The 17,500-nt window shown below is 39.6% G+C and overlaps 2 protein-coding genes across 8 annotated transcripts in view; both read left to right on the top strand.

The window, feature by feature from the left end:
* The window catches only part of LOC138013516 (gamma-aminobutyric acid receptor subunit beta-1-like), a 27,518-nt gene extending 19,321 nt beyond the window's left edge, over positions 1 to 8,197 (top strand). For all 7 annotated transcript variants that reach the window (XM_068860603.1, XM_068860602.1, XM_068860604.1 and 4 more), the window contains 3 exons: positions 1,153 to 1,367; positions 7,039 to 7,209; positions 7,349 to 8,197. In XM_068860603.1, coding sequence (XP_068716704.1) covers positions 1,153 to 1,367; positions 7,039 to 7,209; positions 7,349 to 7,789 — 827 coding nt within the window. In that variant the 3' untranslated portion in view covers positions 7,790 to 8,197. The remainder of the gene's footprint in view (positions 1 to 1,152; positions 1,368 to 7,038; positions 7,210 to 7,348) is intronic.
* A 4,375-nt stretch (positions 8,198 to 12,572) lies between these two features.
* Positions 12,573 to 17,500, top strand: part of LOC138013463 (gamma-aminobutyric acid receptor subunit gamma-2-like) — a 19,953-nt gene continuing 15,025 nt past the window's right edge. Inside the window, exons 1-3 of the mRNA XM_068860556.1 lie at positions 12,573 to 12,691; positions 14,549 to 14,632; positions 16,183 to 16,265. Coding sequence (XP_068716657.1) covers positions 12,687 to 12,691; positions 14,549 to 14,632; positions 16,183 to 16,265 — 172 coding nt within the window. The 5' untranslated portion in view covers positions 12,573 to 12,686. The remainder of the gene's footprint in view (positions 12,692 to 14,548; positions 14,633 to 16,182; positions 16,266 to 17,500) is intronic.

The following is a 17,500-nucleotide window of genomic DNA, read 5'->3' as shown; positions in this document are numbered from 1 at the left end:
GCCCTCAGTTATTTGTTTATTTTTAATTTTTAATTTTCGAGTCAGGAAACAAGTAGTGGTTACTTTGCACTCATGAGTCCTCAGAAACGTCATGTGACAGATAGTCTGGCACAGATAGAAACATCCGCACATCTGTGTCCATCCATAAACTCGATTGGTAAAATAGTTCAACTGGTAATTCATTGACTGACTGACTGATTGACCACCGCACACCCGTGGCTTAGTTGGTTGAGCATCGGGCTGTCATGCGGGAGGTCGCTGGCTCGGACCTCGAACGAATCAACACTCAGGATCTTAAAATAACTGAGGAGAAAGCGCTGCCTTTGTAATTTCGTCTGCAAATGGTTAGACTTTCAAGCTTTCTGGGATAAGGACTATGTTCATAAAGTTCCCTGTAGGACGTCAAAAAACCTACACACTATTCGAGAAGAGCAGGGGATCATTGAAGTTCCCTGTGTTGTGGCTGTCTTATTGTCTGCAGCAGAAGTGGCCGTACGCATCGTGGCAGTGATATCCCTAAGAAGGCTTGTGGTGTATGAGGCCACATAAGCAGAAAAAGCCATAAGTCAAAAAGGGACTTTGCCGAGTGCTGGAACATGTAGGTGTAGATGTGGATGAAGATCGATCGATCGATGAGTGGATGGATGGAACTAGGGATGGACTAACAGACAAACTGACTGAATGTAAGCCTACTCGGTTTACTCGCAACACGTCGATTAACAAGCCAAACCAGACGTCCATCACTCTGAGGTCTTGATCTGGAAAGGAATGAGTTTACGCCGGAAATTTTCTTTTTTTTGGGAGGGTCTCTTGACGCAGGTGTATAAATGGGTACTGCATACATACTGCTAGAGTAAACCCTAAGACTGAATACTTTCGCTGAGAAAAAAAAAACGTCGGCATATTGCGTTCCGTGCAATTGTGCACTTTGCTCGAGCAATCTCTCATGAAGGTACTCAATTGTGGGTCAATCAAAGGCTTTGAGGTCATCAGGCCCAATCTGATTGGCCATTATTTGGTGAGACCTATATTCTTGATTTAGATAGTGCCGTAACCTGATGGGTCAAAACCTTGTGAGAGAGATCTACACTGTTGGCCTATGGGAATCGTGGACCTCTGGTCAATCTTAGTTTTTCCTATTTCTCTCTACAGGAAATTTCACTGCGCTCACTGTCACATTTCCTTTCAAGCGACGTATGGGGTATTACGTCATCCAGGTTTATATACCATGTATATTTCTGGTCATGCTCAGCTGGATCGTGTTTTGGATGCGTCCGGATGACAGTGCTAGTCGCTTGACTGTTGGTATCACCACTATCCTGACCATCGTGTTCTTACTCGGATACACGAACGGTATGCTTCCAAAGGTGCGTATGCATACAGCCGCTATTAAAACAGCTTAACCGCCTGGGTTTGGATGACAAAGGATTTAAAGGGACATCTTGCCATACTGCTTTATTCCATTTGAGCCCGGAAACCAAGATGTCATCCTTGTTTTCTTAGATGGGTTGACTTCGATCTACTGGTTTCGGGTCGTTCCAGGCAAAAGGGTCTGTACATTCCTGATTACCACAAATTTATTACAACGATCCAAGGATGACTATTAAAACGACAGTAAGACCAAAAAAAGTGGTCAATAAAATGAGAAGGCGTTTTTGTGTCCCAGGCTACAGGCCACTCTCTTGATTTCTGTGACGGAACGTTGCAACTTAGATTGACTGTTTTTCTAACGCTATAGTTTGCGTAACCGTGAAGTGAAACAGGTAACAGGTAGACTTTACTACGACTCCTCTATACGGGGCTATTCTGCCGTAATAAAAGAAGAGGGAAAGAATGAAGCAGAGAGAGTGTTGAAAGGGAAGGGGACTGAGGAGAGGAGTTCCCTTCCATTTCAGCACTCACCCTACCTCCCTATTTCCCAGTTCCCTTTTAGCGTATGTTGCGCAGGCTACAGATGCTAGAATCTTTCTAATCGAGTTCGGGATCTTTTTACGATTCAATTCATGACGCACATCTGATTTTCACATTGCATATTGTTTATAGTTACTCAGGTTGGGAGATGATTGACAATTTTTTCTCGCAAACTGGTTGTAGCTTAGTCGAAGTTAAGTTCCAGGACGAGATTTTTGCTTTAATGGCCTTAAACGCCGTATTGGTTTTTGGAAATGACTTGTTCTTGGAGAGACGAAGGTTTAGTTGGTTCGCTCGGTCAATCACTTTGTCAAAAAGTGGACTCAGTCTGAATAAAATGAATATAAATGCATTTTCCAAAGTGAGGCACGTAAGAAGGCTATTGTGAAGCTAGATGTACCGTGCACTGTATTTACTCGATTTAACCCCGCCCCCAAATAAACGTAGGAGATAGAAGGAAACTCTACCAATAAACACCACCCTCGAATAAACGCCGCACCAAATCAGAATAATAGTAATAGTAATAATAATAATAATAATAATAATAATAATAATAATAATAATAATAATAATAATAATAATAATATTGTCGAGACTAAAGAAGTAAAGGTACTATGGAACATTCCGCTACACCTAGACGTCGTTCCTAAGGACGTTGCAAACAAACCTGACATCGCTATATGCAACAAGAAAGAACGCCAGTGGCTTTTATTTGAAGGAACTGTATGTAACATCGGACAGATTCAAGAACGAGACAAATTGAAAACAGAGAAATATGCTGATTTACGGGCAAGCTTAAAGAGATTGTATCCCGGTTATAATGTTATTCAAGAGAATTTAGTGTTTGATTTTCTGTCCGGATACCATAAAGAACTGACTCACAAGTTCAACAATGTAGGACTCTCTGATAGTATGAACGTGATTAGAAAATGTCAAAAATGGGTAATCGCACAAAACTGTGAAATAGTGAAAGCTTTTAATAGCCGTAAATGAAACATTAGTCTATTTGAAACATGATAGGAAATTGTCCAGATTATTGTAATCCGCAGTTTCACTACGATCCGCACTTGTAAACAAAGCGAAAGTTTAATAATAATAATAATAATAATAATAATAATAATAATAATAATAATAATAATAATAATAATAAATTCGTTTATTTAATACTCTCGCTGTCAAGGACTGAATTACAGTGTTGGTCAGAGCAATACATAGTACAATTATAAAAATATAAATAGAAATAGATAGCAAGAAACAATACAATTGATATAATTGCATATACTGTTACGTTAACGCAGCAGTCGCATATTTCACACTAACGAAATTACCGAAACGGTTAGTTTTCGTCACCAAAGTAGCATTTATTAGAGGATTGTAGGAAAAAAACAAGTACACGTTACACTCGGTAAATCTAAAATAGCCTTGGAAATCTATTTTCCTGTATGAAGATGTTTTTAAGTTCGAAGTGGCCCTACTTTGCAGCTCCTTCTTAAGACTTTTTGCAATATGCAGTTGCGATGTTAAGGCCCAGAATTTTGCCGGTATCATAACGAGGCCGACCTTTCTCTGGAACTTTAAACATGTTTCTGTCTTAAGGACGTTCGCGCCAAAATCTTCCTATGGTGAGATTTTCTTCATTTCTCGCCTAGAGTTAGGTCATAAAGTACTTACTCCAAAAATGAAAAAAAAAATGGGGGTCACCGACTTTGTTTCGGAGAAAATGGCAGTGGAAAAATGCTTTAATTTCGAGAAATCGGTCATAATAGCGAGATGTAGGCTCATCTGCTCATCAATCGAAAATCATAAAAATAAACTGTTGGAGTGAAAGTTTCCATGCATAGGTTTTTAGGAGTGAGATTTTTAGATAATTTTATGCCGCTAGGGATGTGGTAAACAGTAGAGTTCATCCTTGACGAGTGTTTTCGTAAGTTCTATCCGTTGCAACCACTACCGGAATTCGATGGCACGAGGAAAGAAAATGTTAAAAAAGATAACTTCTTACGGTGAGAATTTTTTTATTTCATCATATTTTGTAGATAGTAAGTAAAGTAAGTGATTCATGATTTAAAAAATAGGGGTCACCGATGATCTGAACGAGTAAAATCGATGTGATTTTGCAAAGCTCATGGAAAAGTTCGTTTGTCACGCTTTTGCGTGACCTGTCGGGCAAGGACTGGAACCCAAGAGAGGATCGATCGTTGAAGAGATGAAAGGTTTTTACCGAAAAAAAAAAAAACCTTTTCCGAGCATAGCAACGACGTTTTAAGCAGGGGTCATCTTCATTTGGTTGGTGTTTTGTATAATATCTCCCCACTGCTGTCATGCTCATCCTCTGGAGTGTGTTTTTTGTGAAATTCAATCGCTGATAGTTTCCACGCAGGTCAGCACTATTCAAGCGGATGAGGACGAAAATACTCCTCAATTTTTACGAAACTAAAGGAAAAGAACTTTAAAAACATGCATTCACTTTGAACTTAAGTTCGTAGGGTAATAAAAACATTAAAAAGAAATAGCCCCATTAAATTTACGCAACGGTTCGTCCACGACTTTCCCAAACTTTCAGCCACTAGTCTACTCGATCAGCTACCTTTTCCAGAGCTTTTCCATCCTCCCGCTCACTTCTCTTTGAAGTTTCATGATGATTCGGAAATAAATGTGCCATTCTTTTGCCGGCCTGTAATTTTTTCCTCGGCGTCTTTGTCGCCATGTTATTTTAACTGATGCTTGAAAAATTTGTATGAAAGTCAAGTAGACTAGTGCACGACTGATAAAACCTCGCGAATATCAGTCGTGCAGTAGTCTACTTGACTTTCATAAATATTTTAAATCAATTTTGACTGATCACGATCTTCTCTGATCCAACGCTGTGCAAGACTTACCGTCCACGGTTTTTGCAAAGGTTTTAAAACCTCAACTTCACTAATACTCAAAGTAATGCGTGACATATTACAGTCGCGTTACATGCGCAGTAACGTTGCGCACAAACAATTAGCGCGAACGTCCTTAAATAACATTTACAAACCATCTAGCGTAATTAATGTCAGTGATTTAAGAAACATGACTTTGAAATAAACGTCGCCCTTGAATAAACGCCGTATCGGAGCCGCGCAAAATTAAGTAAACGCAACTGCCTTTAAAGGGAACTTCCACTAAAACAGGAACATATCTTTAAAATAGTTAACATAATGCTCACAATCAAAATTGTTCGAAAGTTTTTCAATGGGAGCGTTTGTATCCGAAGTGAATAAATTTTAAAAATGGGTGTTTTGGTTTTCAAATTTCCCGGGCGCCGCCATCTTGAATAATTGTGACGTGTCATGGTTGCTCTATTGCTTTAAAACAAAAGCTCTTTGTGCAAATACAAAAGAGCAACCATAACACGTCACAATTATTCAAGATGGCGGCGCCCAGGAAATTTGAAAACCAAAACAAGCGTTCTTGAAATTCATTTATTTCGGATACAAATGATTCCATTGGAAAACGTTTGAACAATTTAGGGACCGTTCATTTTTTATGAGAAAGGGGGGGCTGGTGGGATTTGGGGGGGGGGGGGGGGCCCTAAAAGAAAAATTCCCTTGAAAGGGGGGGCCAGCCGAAAAAAAATGAAGGAAAATGGGGGGTTAGATGAAAAAATTAGATTAAAAATAGGATAAGAGATTTTACAAATTGAGGAAAAAATTGACTTCTTTTATTTATAACAAATATACTAAAACATTTCCAGGGTATTCAAGAAAACTTCTCAACAGCTTTTTATATATTTTATAATACCAGTGAACATACCATAATAACAGTCTTGAATAGTAACAACTTTCTTTTCATTCATAAAAATGTTGTTGTCAAGCGCATATTAAACAAAGACCAATAATTTGAGTCCTGTAATTGGAACTGACCTCGTTACCAAGGCTTTTTCTGAGAAATTTCTGAAGTTTTCTTGTGGAGTAAAGGTAGGACAAGTTTGTTCTTTTTGTTGTGAATGGACTGGACCACCTATAGGGAGATGCCCCAAAGCATTTGCTGATCATGCCTGCCTTCCAAAGTACCACTTCCTTCCTTATCAGCAGACCCCAAATGAGGGGCGTGATCCAGACGATTGGCAACCAAGAGTCCAGTTGAAAGAGGCGCATGCGAGTGGTAGCGTAGTTTTGTCTGACCCAGAGAGCGTAGCTAGATTTGGAGACAAATTCGTTGTGCAACCAAAGTTTGTGGTTGACTATCTCCAGCATCTTGAGGTCATGGAGTTCAAAAAAAAGAAGAGACTGGAGGAAAGGGCAAGGGAAAGTAGGGAGGCAAGAGAAAAGTCCTATGAAGGTTATCATTGGGCTAATTTGTGTGAAGATGCCACCAAGCTAAAAAAGCTCCGTGTGCCAGAATTGAACAAATACTTAAAACATCATGGGCTATTAAAACAGCATCAGAAGAGCAACAAGAATGACAAAGTGAAGACAATTATGGGACACTTCTTGCGAATGAATACTCTCAGAACTGGACAAGCCGAAGTGGGAGGCAGGAATGAATCAGGTCAACTAAACAGCAGTGATGAAAGCAGTGAGGGAGAGGAAACTGATTATGACCACAAGAGTGATGCCCCTGACTCTGAAGACGACTCAAATGATGTCGTTCTTGCTTTTATCGCCTCAGATGAGGAATACGCAGACGAGCAGCCAGCTACAACACGCTCAGGACGAGCTGTAAAAAGAAGAGCAGAAATTGACTTTTCATTCTTTTGAGTGATTTGTTAAAAGCAGCCTTTTAGCTTTCAGGTTTCTTTCAATAAATTATGTGAAATGTAACAAAACGAAATTTTAATGCTGCAGTAACTTTTAACACCATATGTATTTTTTATTCAAGGGGGGGCCTTCCAAAAAATTACTCTGATGAGGGGGGGGGGGGGGGCAGGAGAAAAAAATCGGAAATTGGGGAGGGGGGGTCATACAATTTTCAAATTACACTCCTCCAAATTCCACCAGCCCCCCCTACCCCATAAAAAATGAACGGTCCCTTAGATTGTAAACATCATGTTAAATATTTTGAAGTTGTATTCTTGTTTTAGTGGAGGTTTCCTTTAATCGAGTAAATACGGTATTTGCTTGTGTTGAAACTGAACGAAACTCTTCGTTTTATTCTAAGGTGAGTTATGTCAAGGGATTGGATTGGTACCTGATGGTAAGCTTTACCATCATATTTCTGAGTTTGTTGGAATGTATTGTGGTGGACAGACTGTGGAGAGCAAGCAACACCAACAAAAGTCAGAAACAGAAGGATATTGAATGCAATACAAACCGTTCAAAGACATCCAAGGTAGAATCATATGACATCTTTATGAATGAACCAGTGGCCAACACAGCCAGAGCTTTTGTATCATGAAGCAACATAGAGTATTGTCTCTCACCTACAGAATTTTGCTGTTGTGATTTATTCGTTTGTTTCTTTTTCATAGCGCTCAAAAGACAATAAGGATTGCTCAAAGTGTCGTTACGTCACTGGCTTTCAAATTTTACGACCAAAGAAAACAGACACCTCCACGCAGACGGCGTGTATTGAAGATGGAGCCCGAAATCAGTGGGACAGCAATAACCAGGCTCAAGAAGGGGTACTTAATCTGATAAACGATGAATTCAATCCTTTGAGCCTCGACCAGATTCAGAGGCCGCGATCATCCGATGACGGGAACGAGAGTGACATCGAGCATGAGCATTACGACACAGTCGTTCGCTGTTTTGTGAGAAGGAACCCTTGCCCGGTAGAAATGTCGGCCCGAGTTGACAAAGCGAGCCGTATTCTCTTCCCTTTGACGTTTTTCCTGTATAATGTCGCTTATTGGCTCTTCTACTATCATGGAATCACCATATTTCCTCGCACTCTGCAAAAAGGGCAATAAACGCCATCAAAAACAAAAAAAAAGAAACTAACACTTCGTTAAGAGCAAAAAAAGTCCTTTAGCTATAGCCCACAATCATTGCGATGAGAATATTCAGAGACGACTCAGTGGCTTTCAGGTCAAAGTAAATAGCTTGGAAATGTTTTCCTTTCCTCGTAATTTTTCAAGCAATTCAGTACAAAATAATATTGAAATGGGTCGCAAAAGGAGTTTTCCTTACTAGAAGCTGAAAAGCTGCGATAAAGTGTGGTCAATAAATTTCCGTTGACGCTTCATTAAAGGTGACGAAGAGATAGCATTGCAAACAAAAAATATCATGTTTTAACATAAAGACTTCATCTTTTCCTTGGTCATTAGCTTCAACTTCTCGCAAGCGAGATCGAGAGTGATAGTCTATATATAGCTCTCCCAGCCCCTACCCACCCTTAGGGGTTGAAAAGACCCCCCTTCCCCCAGGTCGAAAAGGGAGATGCGACAGTGGTAATCCTTTCGAATGAATTATAGATTATATGAAATTAATAATACATTTGAATCACAAACATTTAAATACACGAGTTGAATATCATCGCAGTTAGACAGCAAGTTAAGAAGAAAAAAAGGCCACGATGTATCATTAAGTAAATTATTTCACTTTCAACTTGTAGTTTTCTTCATAAACTGTCCTTTCCCACCTTTAACTAAGGTAGTGCAGCAAGGGTACGCTAAGAAAGAGACAAAAAGGACTGCTAGTCACAACCGTAAACAGGAGCCCATGAGTAGGAGCTTTCCTCTTCCATACCCTATGAGTCAACCTCTGTTGCGCGTATCTGTCTATTTTTAGAACATCACGAATTCGTAGGCTCTCACGCGCTGTTTAGAATCGCCAATCAGAATAACGTTTTTGTCAAACGATGACACAAACAGCAAAAATAAATGTTTGCAAATTGAGCAAATTATTGTAAATTGATGTAAATGCGAGTCTCCGGCTAAAGTGCAAGTTCTTGTAAAAATAGAAAAATACGCGCAAAGGCTCGAAGGTTGACTCAAGGATATAATGCACAGGGAGGTCGCTAGTCATCGGTTTCTGCCGCAGATCATTTCCTAAACGCTTTAGTCAAAACAATACAGTGCTGTTCATCTTACCCTTAGTTCTTCAAGAGTTTTTAGTTCCTAAAATGGAGACGAGGACCATTTGAAGCTGCATTCAGGGAATGGCTCTTAGACAGACTTTTTCAAAAGGCCAGCAATTATATAAAATAAAAACTTCAACTAAATGAAATCAATACACTGCAAGCGAAACCCGGCAAGAGAGAAATGACAATAAAAACGTAATAGCTATGATTGAAGGCGTTGAACAAGATGAATGCTTGAATGCTTAACACAATTAGACAAAGAGATCTAGAATAGGCGCTGAATGTCTTACATAAAGGAAAACACAGCAACCATGGTAGACTCCAAAAAACATTTATGTAAAGCATTTCAGTTTCGTGTTTTCAATGATGGACTGGAACGAGCTAAAGTTTAATATGCAAAGATTTTTTTTCCAGAGGAAAACAGTCATTTCCCCTGAGCTCTTCTTGTCTGTGTTCCCCAGAAACGTTAGTTCCCAGTTAGAGCTAGTAGGAGGGATGATATGGCGCAAATACATGCAGGACGCGTTGAAAAAACTTATCGTCACTCCCCAATAGGGCACCAAATTTGAGAAGAATGCAACTTAACAACCTAAAAAGAGTTTGCGCATTGGGAGGTATACTTAGCTGAAGTTTTGCCGGCCATTTTACTCAACAAAATCACAATCTCGTTCCCAGAGCCTCCGTTACCCTTGTCCAGCAGAGCGGGCGCGGGAGGCTCTGGAATAATCCAAAACCGGAACCAGAAAACTCTGGTTCCGGTTAAGTAACTGCGCATGCGCGAGGGGAGACGGTTAGAGATCAACGATGGAGTTCACTTTGTCGTGACAGCGCTTACTTTTCATTCGCGAGACAGTACGCTTGAGTATAAACACATCTCCTATTACACTCAAAGCTTTTAAACTGCGGAGCATAAACAATGACGAGATACATTTTATCAATCAAAACAGATTTCAGCATCTGGAATCACGCAAGTGAAAATTGCTGTATTTTCAAAAACGAAAACGTTACGGAACTGGTAAGTTGTAAAAAGAATTATTTTTAGATCATCTTCAACCTCGTGCATATAAAAATCCACAAGAAAGCACGATTTTCGAGTTTAGACTGAAAATGGCAGGAAATGAAACCGTTTTTCAACAGCCAACCAAATATGGCCTTTTTTGGATTCAACCAGAGTCTCTCTTTCCCATTCTCGTCACCAGAGCCTTGGATCGACCCAAGTCTCTGGGAAACTCTATGCAGGAGAACATGCGCCGTAGGGCATAGCCAAAAGTTGGCTATTTGAACCTTACGGCGCCTGCTCGCTTTTTGTGCTAACGTGAATGCACCAATCAGAGACGGTCTTGATTGTTTTTCACGAAAACTAATGAGAAGGCACTTTTATTTCAGGGTTCCCCAGAGCTCTTTTCTCCCTCAGTCAAGAGAAGAGCTCTGGGGTCGAGATTGAACAAAATCATGGTAAAAACTAATTTATGAATATTCAGCAAAAGTATTATTAAAATCTCTGTTAAGTATATGCATTTCTAAAAAGATAGGTCTTAAGATGAGCTTTAAAACTATTTACACACGTGATTGAGCGAAGCTCAATACGCAGAGAGTTCCACAAAGACGGCGCTGCGACGGCGAATGCCCGATCTCCTAGCGTGGCCTTAGATTTCACTGCTGGCATAGCTAGGAGTAAAGTATTAGAACCCCTGAGATTATAGCATGATGTCTTGATACTAATTAAGGACTGTAGATACTGAGGCGCGAGGCCGTGTAACGCCTTAAACGTGATGGGAAGTACCTCAAAGTTGATGCGTGCCCTGGTAGGTAACCAATGGAAATTCAGAACTCTCTGAATTTTCGCAAGCTGGCTGTTTGGCAGCCCATACAATAGGCTATTGCAATAATATGAAAGCATGAACTAACGTCTCCGTAACTTCTTGAGATAAATACTTGCGTATGCGTCGAATACTCATAAGGAGCAGTAAGTAGTAATAGTAGTAAGATTTCAACCCCTGGCTGGAAATCTTTAGAGCTACACAGAGCTCCATGGATCGCGTCCACGATTCTTGTTCCAGTGTTCTGGCACTTTTTCAAAGTTTATTAATTACTTTACCGATTTGTGGCAATTTCAGACGGTGTGACACCAAGCTAAATGAACTTGTCACATGTTAAATTGACGTTGCTATAAATTGATCATAATACAATGCCCTTTACTTGCATTGAATTTCTTCATATTTACAGCTTCCTTGAAGTCTATATTTAGAAAAATTGGTAGTTATCTATTATAGGAAAAATTAGAAAAATGCCTCGGGCCTTAAGAAGCATAAGGGGTTTCCAGCTCGACTCCGAATGTGTGTTTGTAATTCGTTGTGAGAAAATGCCCACATTTCTCAACATCAATATTGCCTTTGCTGAGAACAAAACAGAGAAATGAGTTTTTCAACTTAAGTTAGAACATTGATGGTAAGTTTTAAATCTGTAATATCACATCATTTAACATTTTTCGTTCCTACGCCTCAGGTGTCTTTGTTGTCGGTCAAATCCGGTCTCAGGTTGAATCCTTTTTTACCTATTGTAGGTTAAATTGCGTGGTGATCCTCTAAGTGAACAAAGAACTTTACTATGCACTTACCTGTACTCCTACTCGGCCCTTCCAGGTCTATGTAGTCCCGTATCGTCACCACTACACTACAACGATGAGAATGGTCAACTCAACACAGTTCATTCATTGTTTACCTCTATTTCAAGTCAATTGATATCCATGTATAATAACCAAAACTAATCCTAACCTGACTCTAATCGTTTTCTCTAGGCTTAATTTAGGCTCCAAAAGAGTTTCTTCAATTCATCTGAGTGCGTATTCAACCTACAGGTAGATAGGCAAAATGAGTATCACCGATTTAACCTACGTAAAAACGGATTCAACCTGAGAACGGATTTTAACGGCAACATCTACTCCATATAAGATTTAATTTTCCAGTTATAATTATAATTTCGTAAAATTACAAATTGTAAAGTCGGAGAATTCTGCAAATAATAGGAAGCAACAGGACGGCTGGAAGACTCAGACGGCAGAATGACGAAAAAATATCGCGCGAGACTGTGCGTTCCCACTCTTACACGACATTTTTTCTTCGTTAATCCTGCCGTCTTGAGACTTCCAGCCTTCCTGTTGCGTAAGCTCGGTAATAATATGCTTGGACCGCCGACAGATGCCAAGCACAACTCTGCGCAAATAATTACCTGCTGGAAACAAACACAGATCACCTTTCGTAATAATTACTTCGGTTCACAAGACTGTAATTGCTTATTTTAGTTGCTTGTGAAAAAGAACAAAACACTTACAACTCTTCAAGTAACGACATTGAAACACCGAATTTTTCCGATGAAGTACTTCGCATAGGCATTCCGATTTTGTCGAGATAATTTGTTCGGGGAAAGAAGGCTGAGCTCGGCCATTGAAGTAAAATTTAGGCTACCATCGCCCTGCTGATATATTCATAGGACTATAATATCAAATGTCAAGAGCTGAGTGGTTAAAATACAGAAACAATCACCCTGTTAACTCATTCGGAATCTATAATTAATCACAGGCTTAGCCTCATTGCACCTGCGCACCTGGTAGGAATGACTATTTACCTTCCTGCACTTTAAAATTGTATAAGGTATCATTCACATATCTATGACAAGAAAGCTGAGTCATTTAACACTGTACAATTGTTCTTGCGGAGACAAAGTTTCATGCTAGCAAGTCTTCTTTGGAGATCATAACAACATACTCTTCGAATCCAACGGCATTGATGAGGTATTTTGTTTTTCGATTGTCTTCTGGGTCCCAGTTTTTATGATAACACTCATTTTTCGGCGAGGTAAGTGCTTGTTTTTCATGTAATTCAACATACCGAAGATATATTAAGCTGTTTTCTTCACAGTTGAATCAACGGAGGTAACTTATCTCCGGAATAAAACAATACAAACTATAAACTAAACTATGCAATGTCTATTAAATAAATTGAATCAACGATAGAGCTTCTAGGTCACCTTTCAACGTGGCAGACAATCAGACATGTTCTTTGAAAAATAATGTATTTATCTAAGAGTCCATATTTACCCAAAATTGGCCTGGTCCCCATCAGCATTAGAAAAGTATCTATTTTTAAACCACGTTTTAGACCAAATCGGCTAACGCAATGGTTGAGGTCACACTTGAGGGAAACGCAGTGTAATACTAGTGTTGACGCTAATTAAGTGTCCACTCTCAGGTGTTTTTGAATCGCTTGGGGAACACTGAACAACAATAGAACTTGATTTTAACAAAACTGTAAACTCCCTAATGCGACCGCAACCAATGTTGTACCCACTTCACAGCCTTTGGGAATAAAACACCTTGTTCCAGTTGTTTCCATATCATGTAAACGTGAATGCTAACATCAGTACAGAGTTCATGGAGGAGTCTCAGTCCTCTATGAACTTTGTTCAGTATAATGTGACCCATACACAAAGAATCTTAACTCCGGGAGATTTGAATTGGTTTACAAAACAGACTGACGGTTTCTTGACGCTGATGGGGACAAACCTGATGACAGATTCTTATTCTTGGGTAATGGACTTTTGCTTTAACTAACAATGTTACGATTCAAGGCCGTTTTTAACTTTATAAATAGTTACACTCGTTATTGTTCAAACCAGATTAGCACCAGACCCTGAAGGTCTAAAACAACTTCTGGTGGCCTGGGTCTTTTGCAGAATTTTACTACAGTACGAAATCATGACGAAATCTTCAAATATATCTTACACTGCAATGCTGTGCTGTAAGTTGTAAACCTTGACCAAAACCAACGAAAACGAGGCCCTTGAATAATAATGTTGATGAAAACCAAAACAAATAATCATGAATCATTCTTATTTATAAAAACTGCCTTTTTGAGGATGTTGAAGCGTTTTCAAAAGTTTGGATCAAATGGATTTTTTGGGATAATATTGATCTAAGACAAGAGAGTATGAAGGTAAGAGAGGTAATCCCTCATATTGGCCGTATTCCCATCGTAATCCCTCTTCAGTTATTTTTAAATCTATTGCGAGATCTGGTATTCCCATGAAAGTTAACTGATAGCTAATCACATGTCCCCATTTTTACCAATCATTGCGTGGGAATTCGCTCAGCTGTCAACATTGGTAAAAATGGGGACATATGATTGGCTATCAGTTAACCCTCGTGGGAATACCGGATCTCGCAGGAGATCTAAAAATAACTTAAGAGGGATTATGATGCGAATAGGGACAATATGAGGGATTACCTATCTTACCTTCATACTCTCTTGTCTAAGATGATGCCAAAATATGGCGAGAGATCTGTGATTCCTTATTGTCAATTTACAGCACGCAGATATTGCGGCCAGAATCAGGTGGTCATGTAATGGGGCTCTGCCAGAGTGTGGCTTACTATAACGTCAAAGCAGTTACTATAGCAATTCTCATTCTTTACACTACCGAAAGTATTCAGGTGTCAATTTGCTTTCTTTTTTGGGGAATTCCGCAATCCCCCGCAATTCGGGGACCTCTAACATACGCCATAAAAGCCATGTGATTTTGTGCCAATCGTGATGATTCATGACAATTAATTCTTTCATTATATCTTTCCAATGATCTGTTAATTGCTTAGGTTGAACTCCTGTAGAATGTTTGTGATTGAGATGGCCTGGATCACAGCCATTTTCTACCAAACATTGGTTGCTGCTGTAAGCAGGTATCGTGACGTCTTCACAAAGATTAGCATAGTTTATGATACATCTTAGTACTTGTTGGAGCCTCAAATTCAAAGTTCATATTCAACTAAAGATCCTTCTTAAGACCAGTGTGGAAAGAAATTTCGCAAGTGCACTGGGTTTGGAAAACCCCGTTTAGCGATCGGTTAAAAATTACGCGCCTTATTTCATTCAATCACAGGCTTGAATTTTCCCCGCGCCTAGCGGTGCTGATTGTATTTACTTTATTTCCGCTATAATGGGCTTCTCGTCATTTTTGGCTTTTACTTCGGACAGAGGAGCACAGAACGCGTCATCAGAAAAGAATGCAAATGCGAGAAATTTACTCACAAAAAATTAGAACATGGAAGTTTGGCAGTGTGGGTTAGGGTTCGTGTTCGGGTTAAGGTCACTACCACACTGCCAAACTTCCACACTTCCACACTTCCACACTTCCACACTGCCAAACTTCCACACTTCCAAACTTCCATACTTCCACACTGCCAAACTTCCGCACTTCCACACTGCCAGACTTCCACACTTCCACACTGCCAAACTTCCACACTGCCAAACTTCCACACTCCCACACTGCCAGACTTCCACACTTCCACACTGCCAAACTTCCACACTTCCACACTGCCAAACTTCCACACTTCCTCACTGCCGGACTACAAAGGCGGTCTACAAACATACAAAATTATTCAAAACTACAAAACTATGAAGTAGCTTGTGTTAATTATGCCACAAAACTAATTCCATAAATAATTAGTACATGGAAGTTTGGCAGTGTGGGTTAGGGTTCGTGTTCGGGTTAGGGTCACTACCACACTGCCAAACTTCCACACTTCCACACTTCCACACTGCCAAACTTTCACACTTCCAAACTTCCATACTTCCACACTGCCAAACTTCCGCACTTCCACACTGCCAAACTTCCGCACTTCCACACTGCCAGACTTCCACACTTCCACACTGCCAAACTTCCACACTCTCACACTGCCAGACTTCCACACTTCCCACTGCCAAACTTCCACACTTCCACACTGCCAAACTTCCACACTTCCACACTGCCGGACTACAAAGGCGGTCTACAAACATACAGAATTATTCAAAACTACAAAACTATGAAGTGGCTTGTGTTAATTATGCCACAAAACTAATTCCATTTTGATGACGCGTTCTGTGCTCTTCTACCCGAAGTAAAAGCCTCATTTTTGCGATGGTGACTTGTGGTTAAGGCAAAAGAGTGCTCTGGAGCACGTGTTCTTCAGATTTCACGTCACACACATACGTCCTGCAGTACAAAATAATATTTTGAACTTTTAATTGCCTTGATGAAGAGGATTCGAGAACGATTAATTAAGGCACTCTTGGATCTTCATTATCCCTGAAATTAAAAACAACAGAGATTAGACCTCATTACGCTGCACATGAATTATATGGTCTGCCTTGCTACATTGTAGAATCTCATAATCAAACAAGTTAATCACATTAGCGCCAATGACATTTGAGATGAAAGGAATGATTTTTATTAAATGTTTTTTTTTTCTAGCGTTAATCTCTCTCCCATTCAAGTTCTCAAGAAGCATTTGGAAACAACCAATTACGACAAGGGAACACGTCCTAATCACGGAGGTGCGAACTTGGCAGCCTATATTAACTCTGACAGGCTATGATTTTTGCATGGCTTACAGTGAAAAATGTTTGAAAACTGGCAAATTGTAAAAACCTCAAGTTGTGGAAAAATATTTAGTGGTCGGTTAATAAACTGAAATTAAATTTCCCATTAGATCCCTAGGCCCAGGATTTATTTAGCTTAACTGAATCAGGGACTGTACAATAATAATCAGTTATGACTACAATGGATACTCCAAAATAAGGTAAAACACTTCGTGACACATTTACAGGTGTAACATTTGGTGGTGTAACGTGGCAATACCTGACAACCTCAGTGTTAACCCGATTTGGCAGATAAACAACACTCTGTTTAGGCAAAGAATAACCGCTGGGTTAGGCACTGATCTCTTGTGATTAGGTCTAAGCGGCGACTCGAAATGGTTAGCTTCCATAAATTGTTCTGGTGACACCATATTTAGAGTGCGTTCGATTGACCCTGTTCCGGAGTAAGAATAGGAGCTAGGAGTGATGATATAAAACGGTTTGTTTTGCGTTTTTAAGCAACAAGAAAGATAAAGATATCTTTTAAATGGCATTTCAGTAGGTGTTTGACAATTTAAATGTGGATCTCCGTAAAAACGAAGAATTTCTAACTTCTGTTTCATGTATTCCTTTTCCGGAATTTGGTCATCCAACACACCAACGTTAAAACAAAGTTTAAGTGTCTTACCTTAATTTGGACATTCAATTGTAGTCCGTTCTTTTTCCACTTATCGTTTCTCCCTTTCCTTCCCTTCTTCCTAACTGTTCCTTATATTACTACCAACGGACTGTTTCACTTACCTTGAGCTTCCAAAACCAAAATCAAAGTATTCGTGGCTATTTTCTCTCAGATATAAGGAAACATCAGGCCTTGCTAGAACACTAGAACGTCTATTCTAGATGGTGTGATTTTGGTCGACGTTTTAATTTGACAAAGGAAAATAATTTGTGAGTAACTTGATGACAGACCTTTGCCGCAAACACAACGTTCGCACTGTTCTGCACGCGCAAATAGAACAATCAAAGAAAAGAATTTGTCACCAAACCCACTGGTGTAATTATCTTGGAGAAACCGCTTGTAAAAAACATAACCATTCACAGAACCATTGCCAAAATGCCGTAAAACTGCTGACCACGGAGTACAGATTAACCCTAAATCACAATTATTGAAAGCTAGCCATTCTAAAATGGGTGCTTAGACTTAAATACTG

Source organism: Montipora capricornis, chromosome 8, assembly GCF_036669925.1.
Source record: "Montipora capricornis isolate CH-2021 chromosome 8, ASM3666992v2, whole genome shotgun sequence".
Lineage (NCBI taxonomy): Eukaryota > Metazoa > Cnidaria > Anthozoa > Scleractinia > Acroporidae > Montipora > Montipora capricornis.
This window is presented reverse-complemented; position numbering and strand designations above follow the sequence as displayed.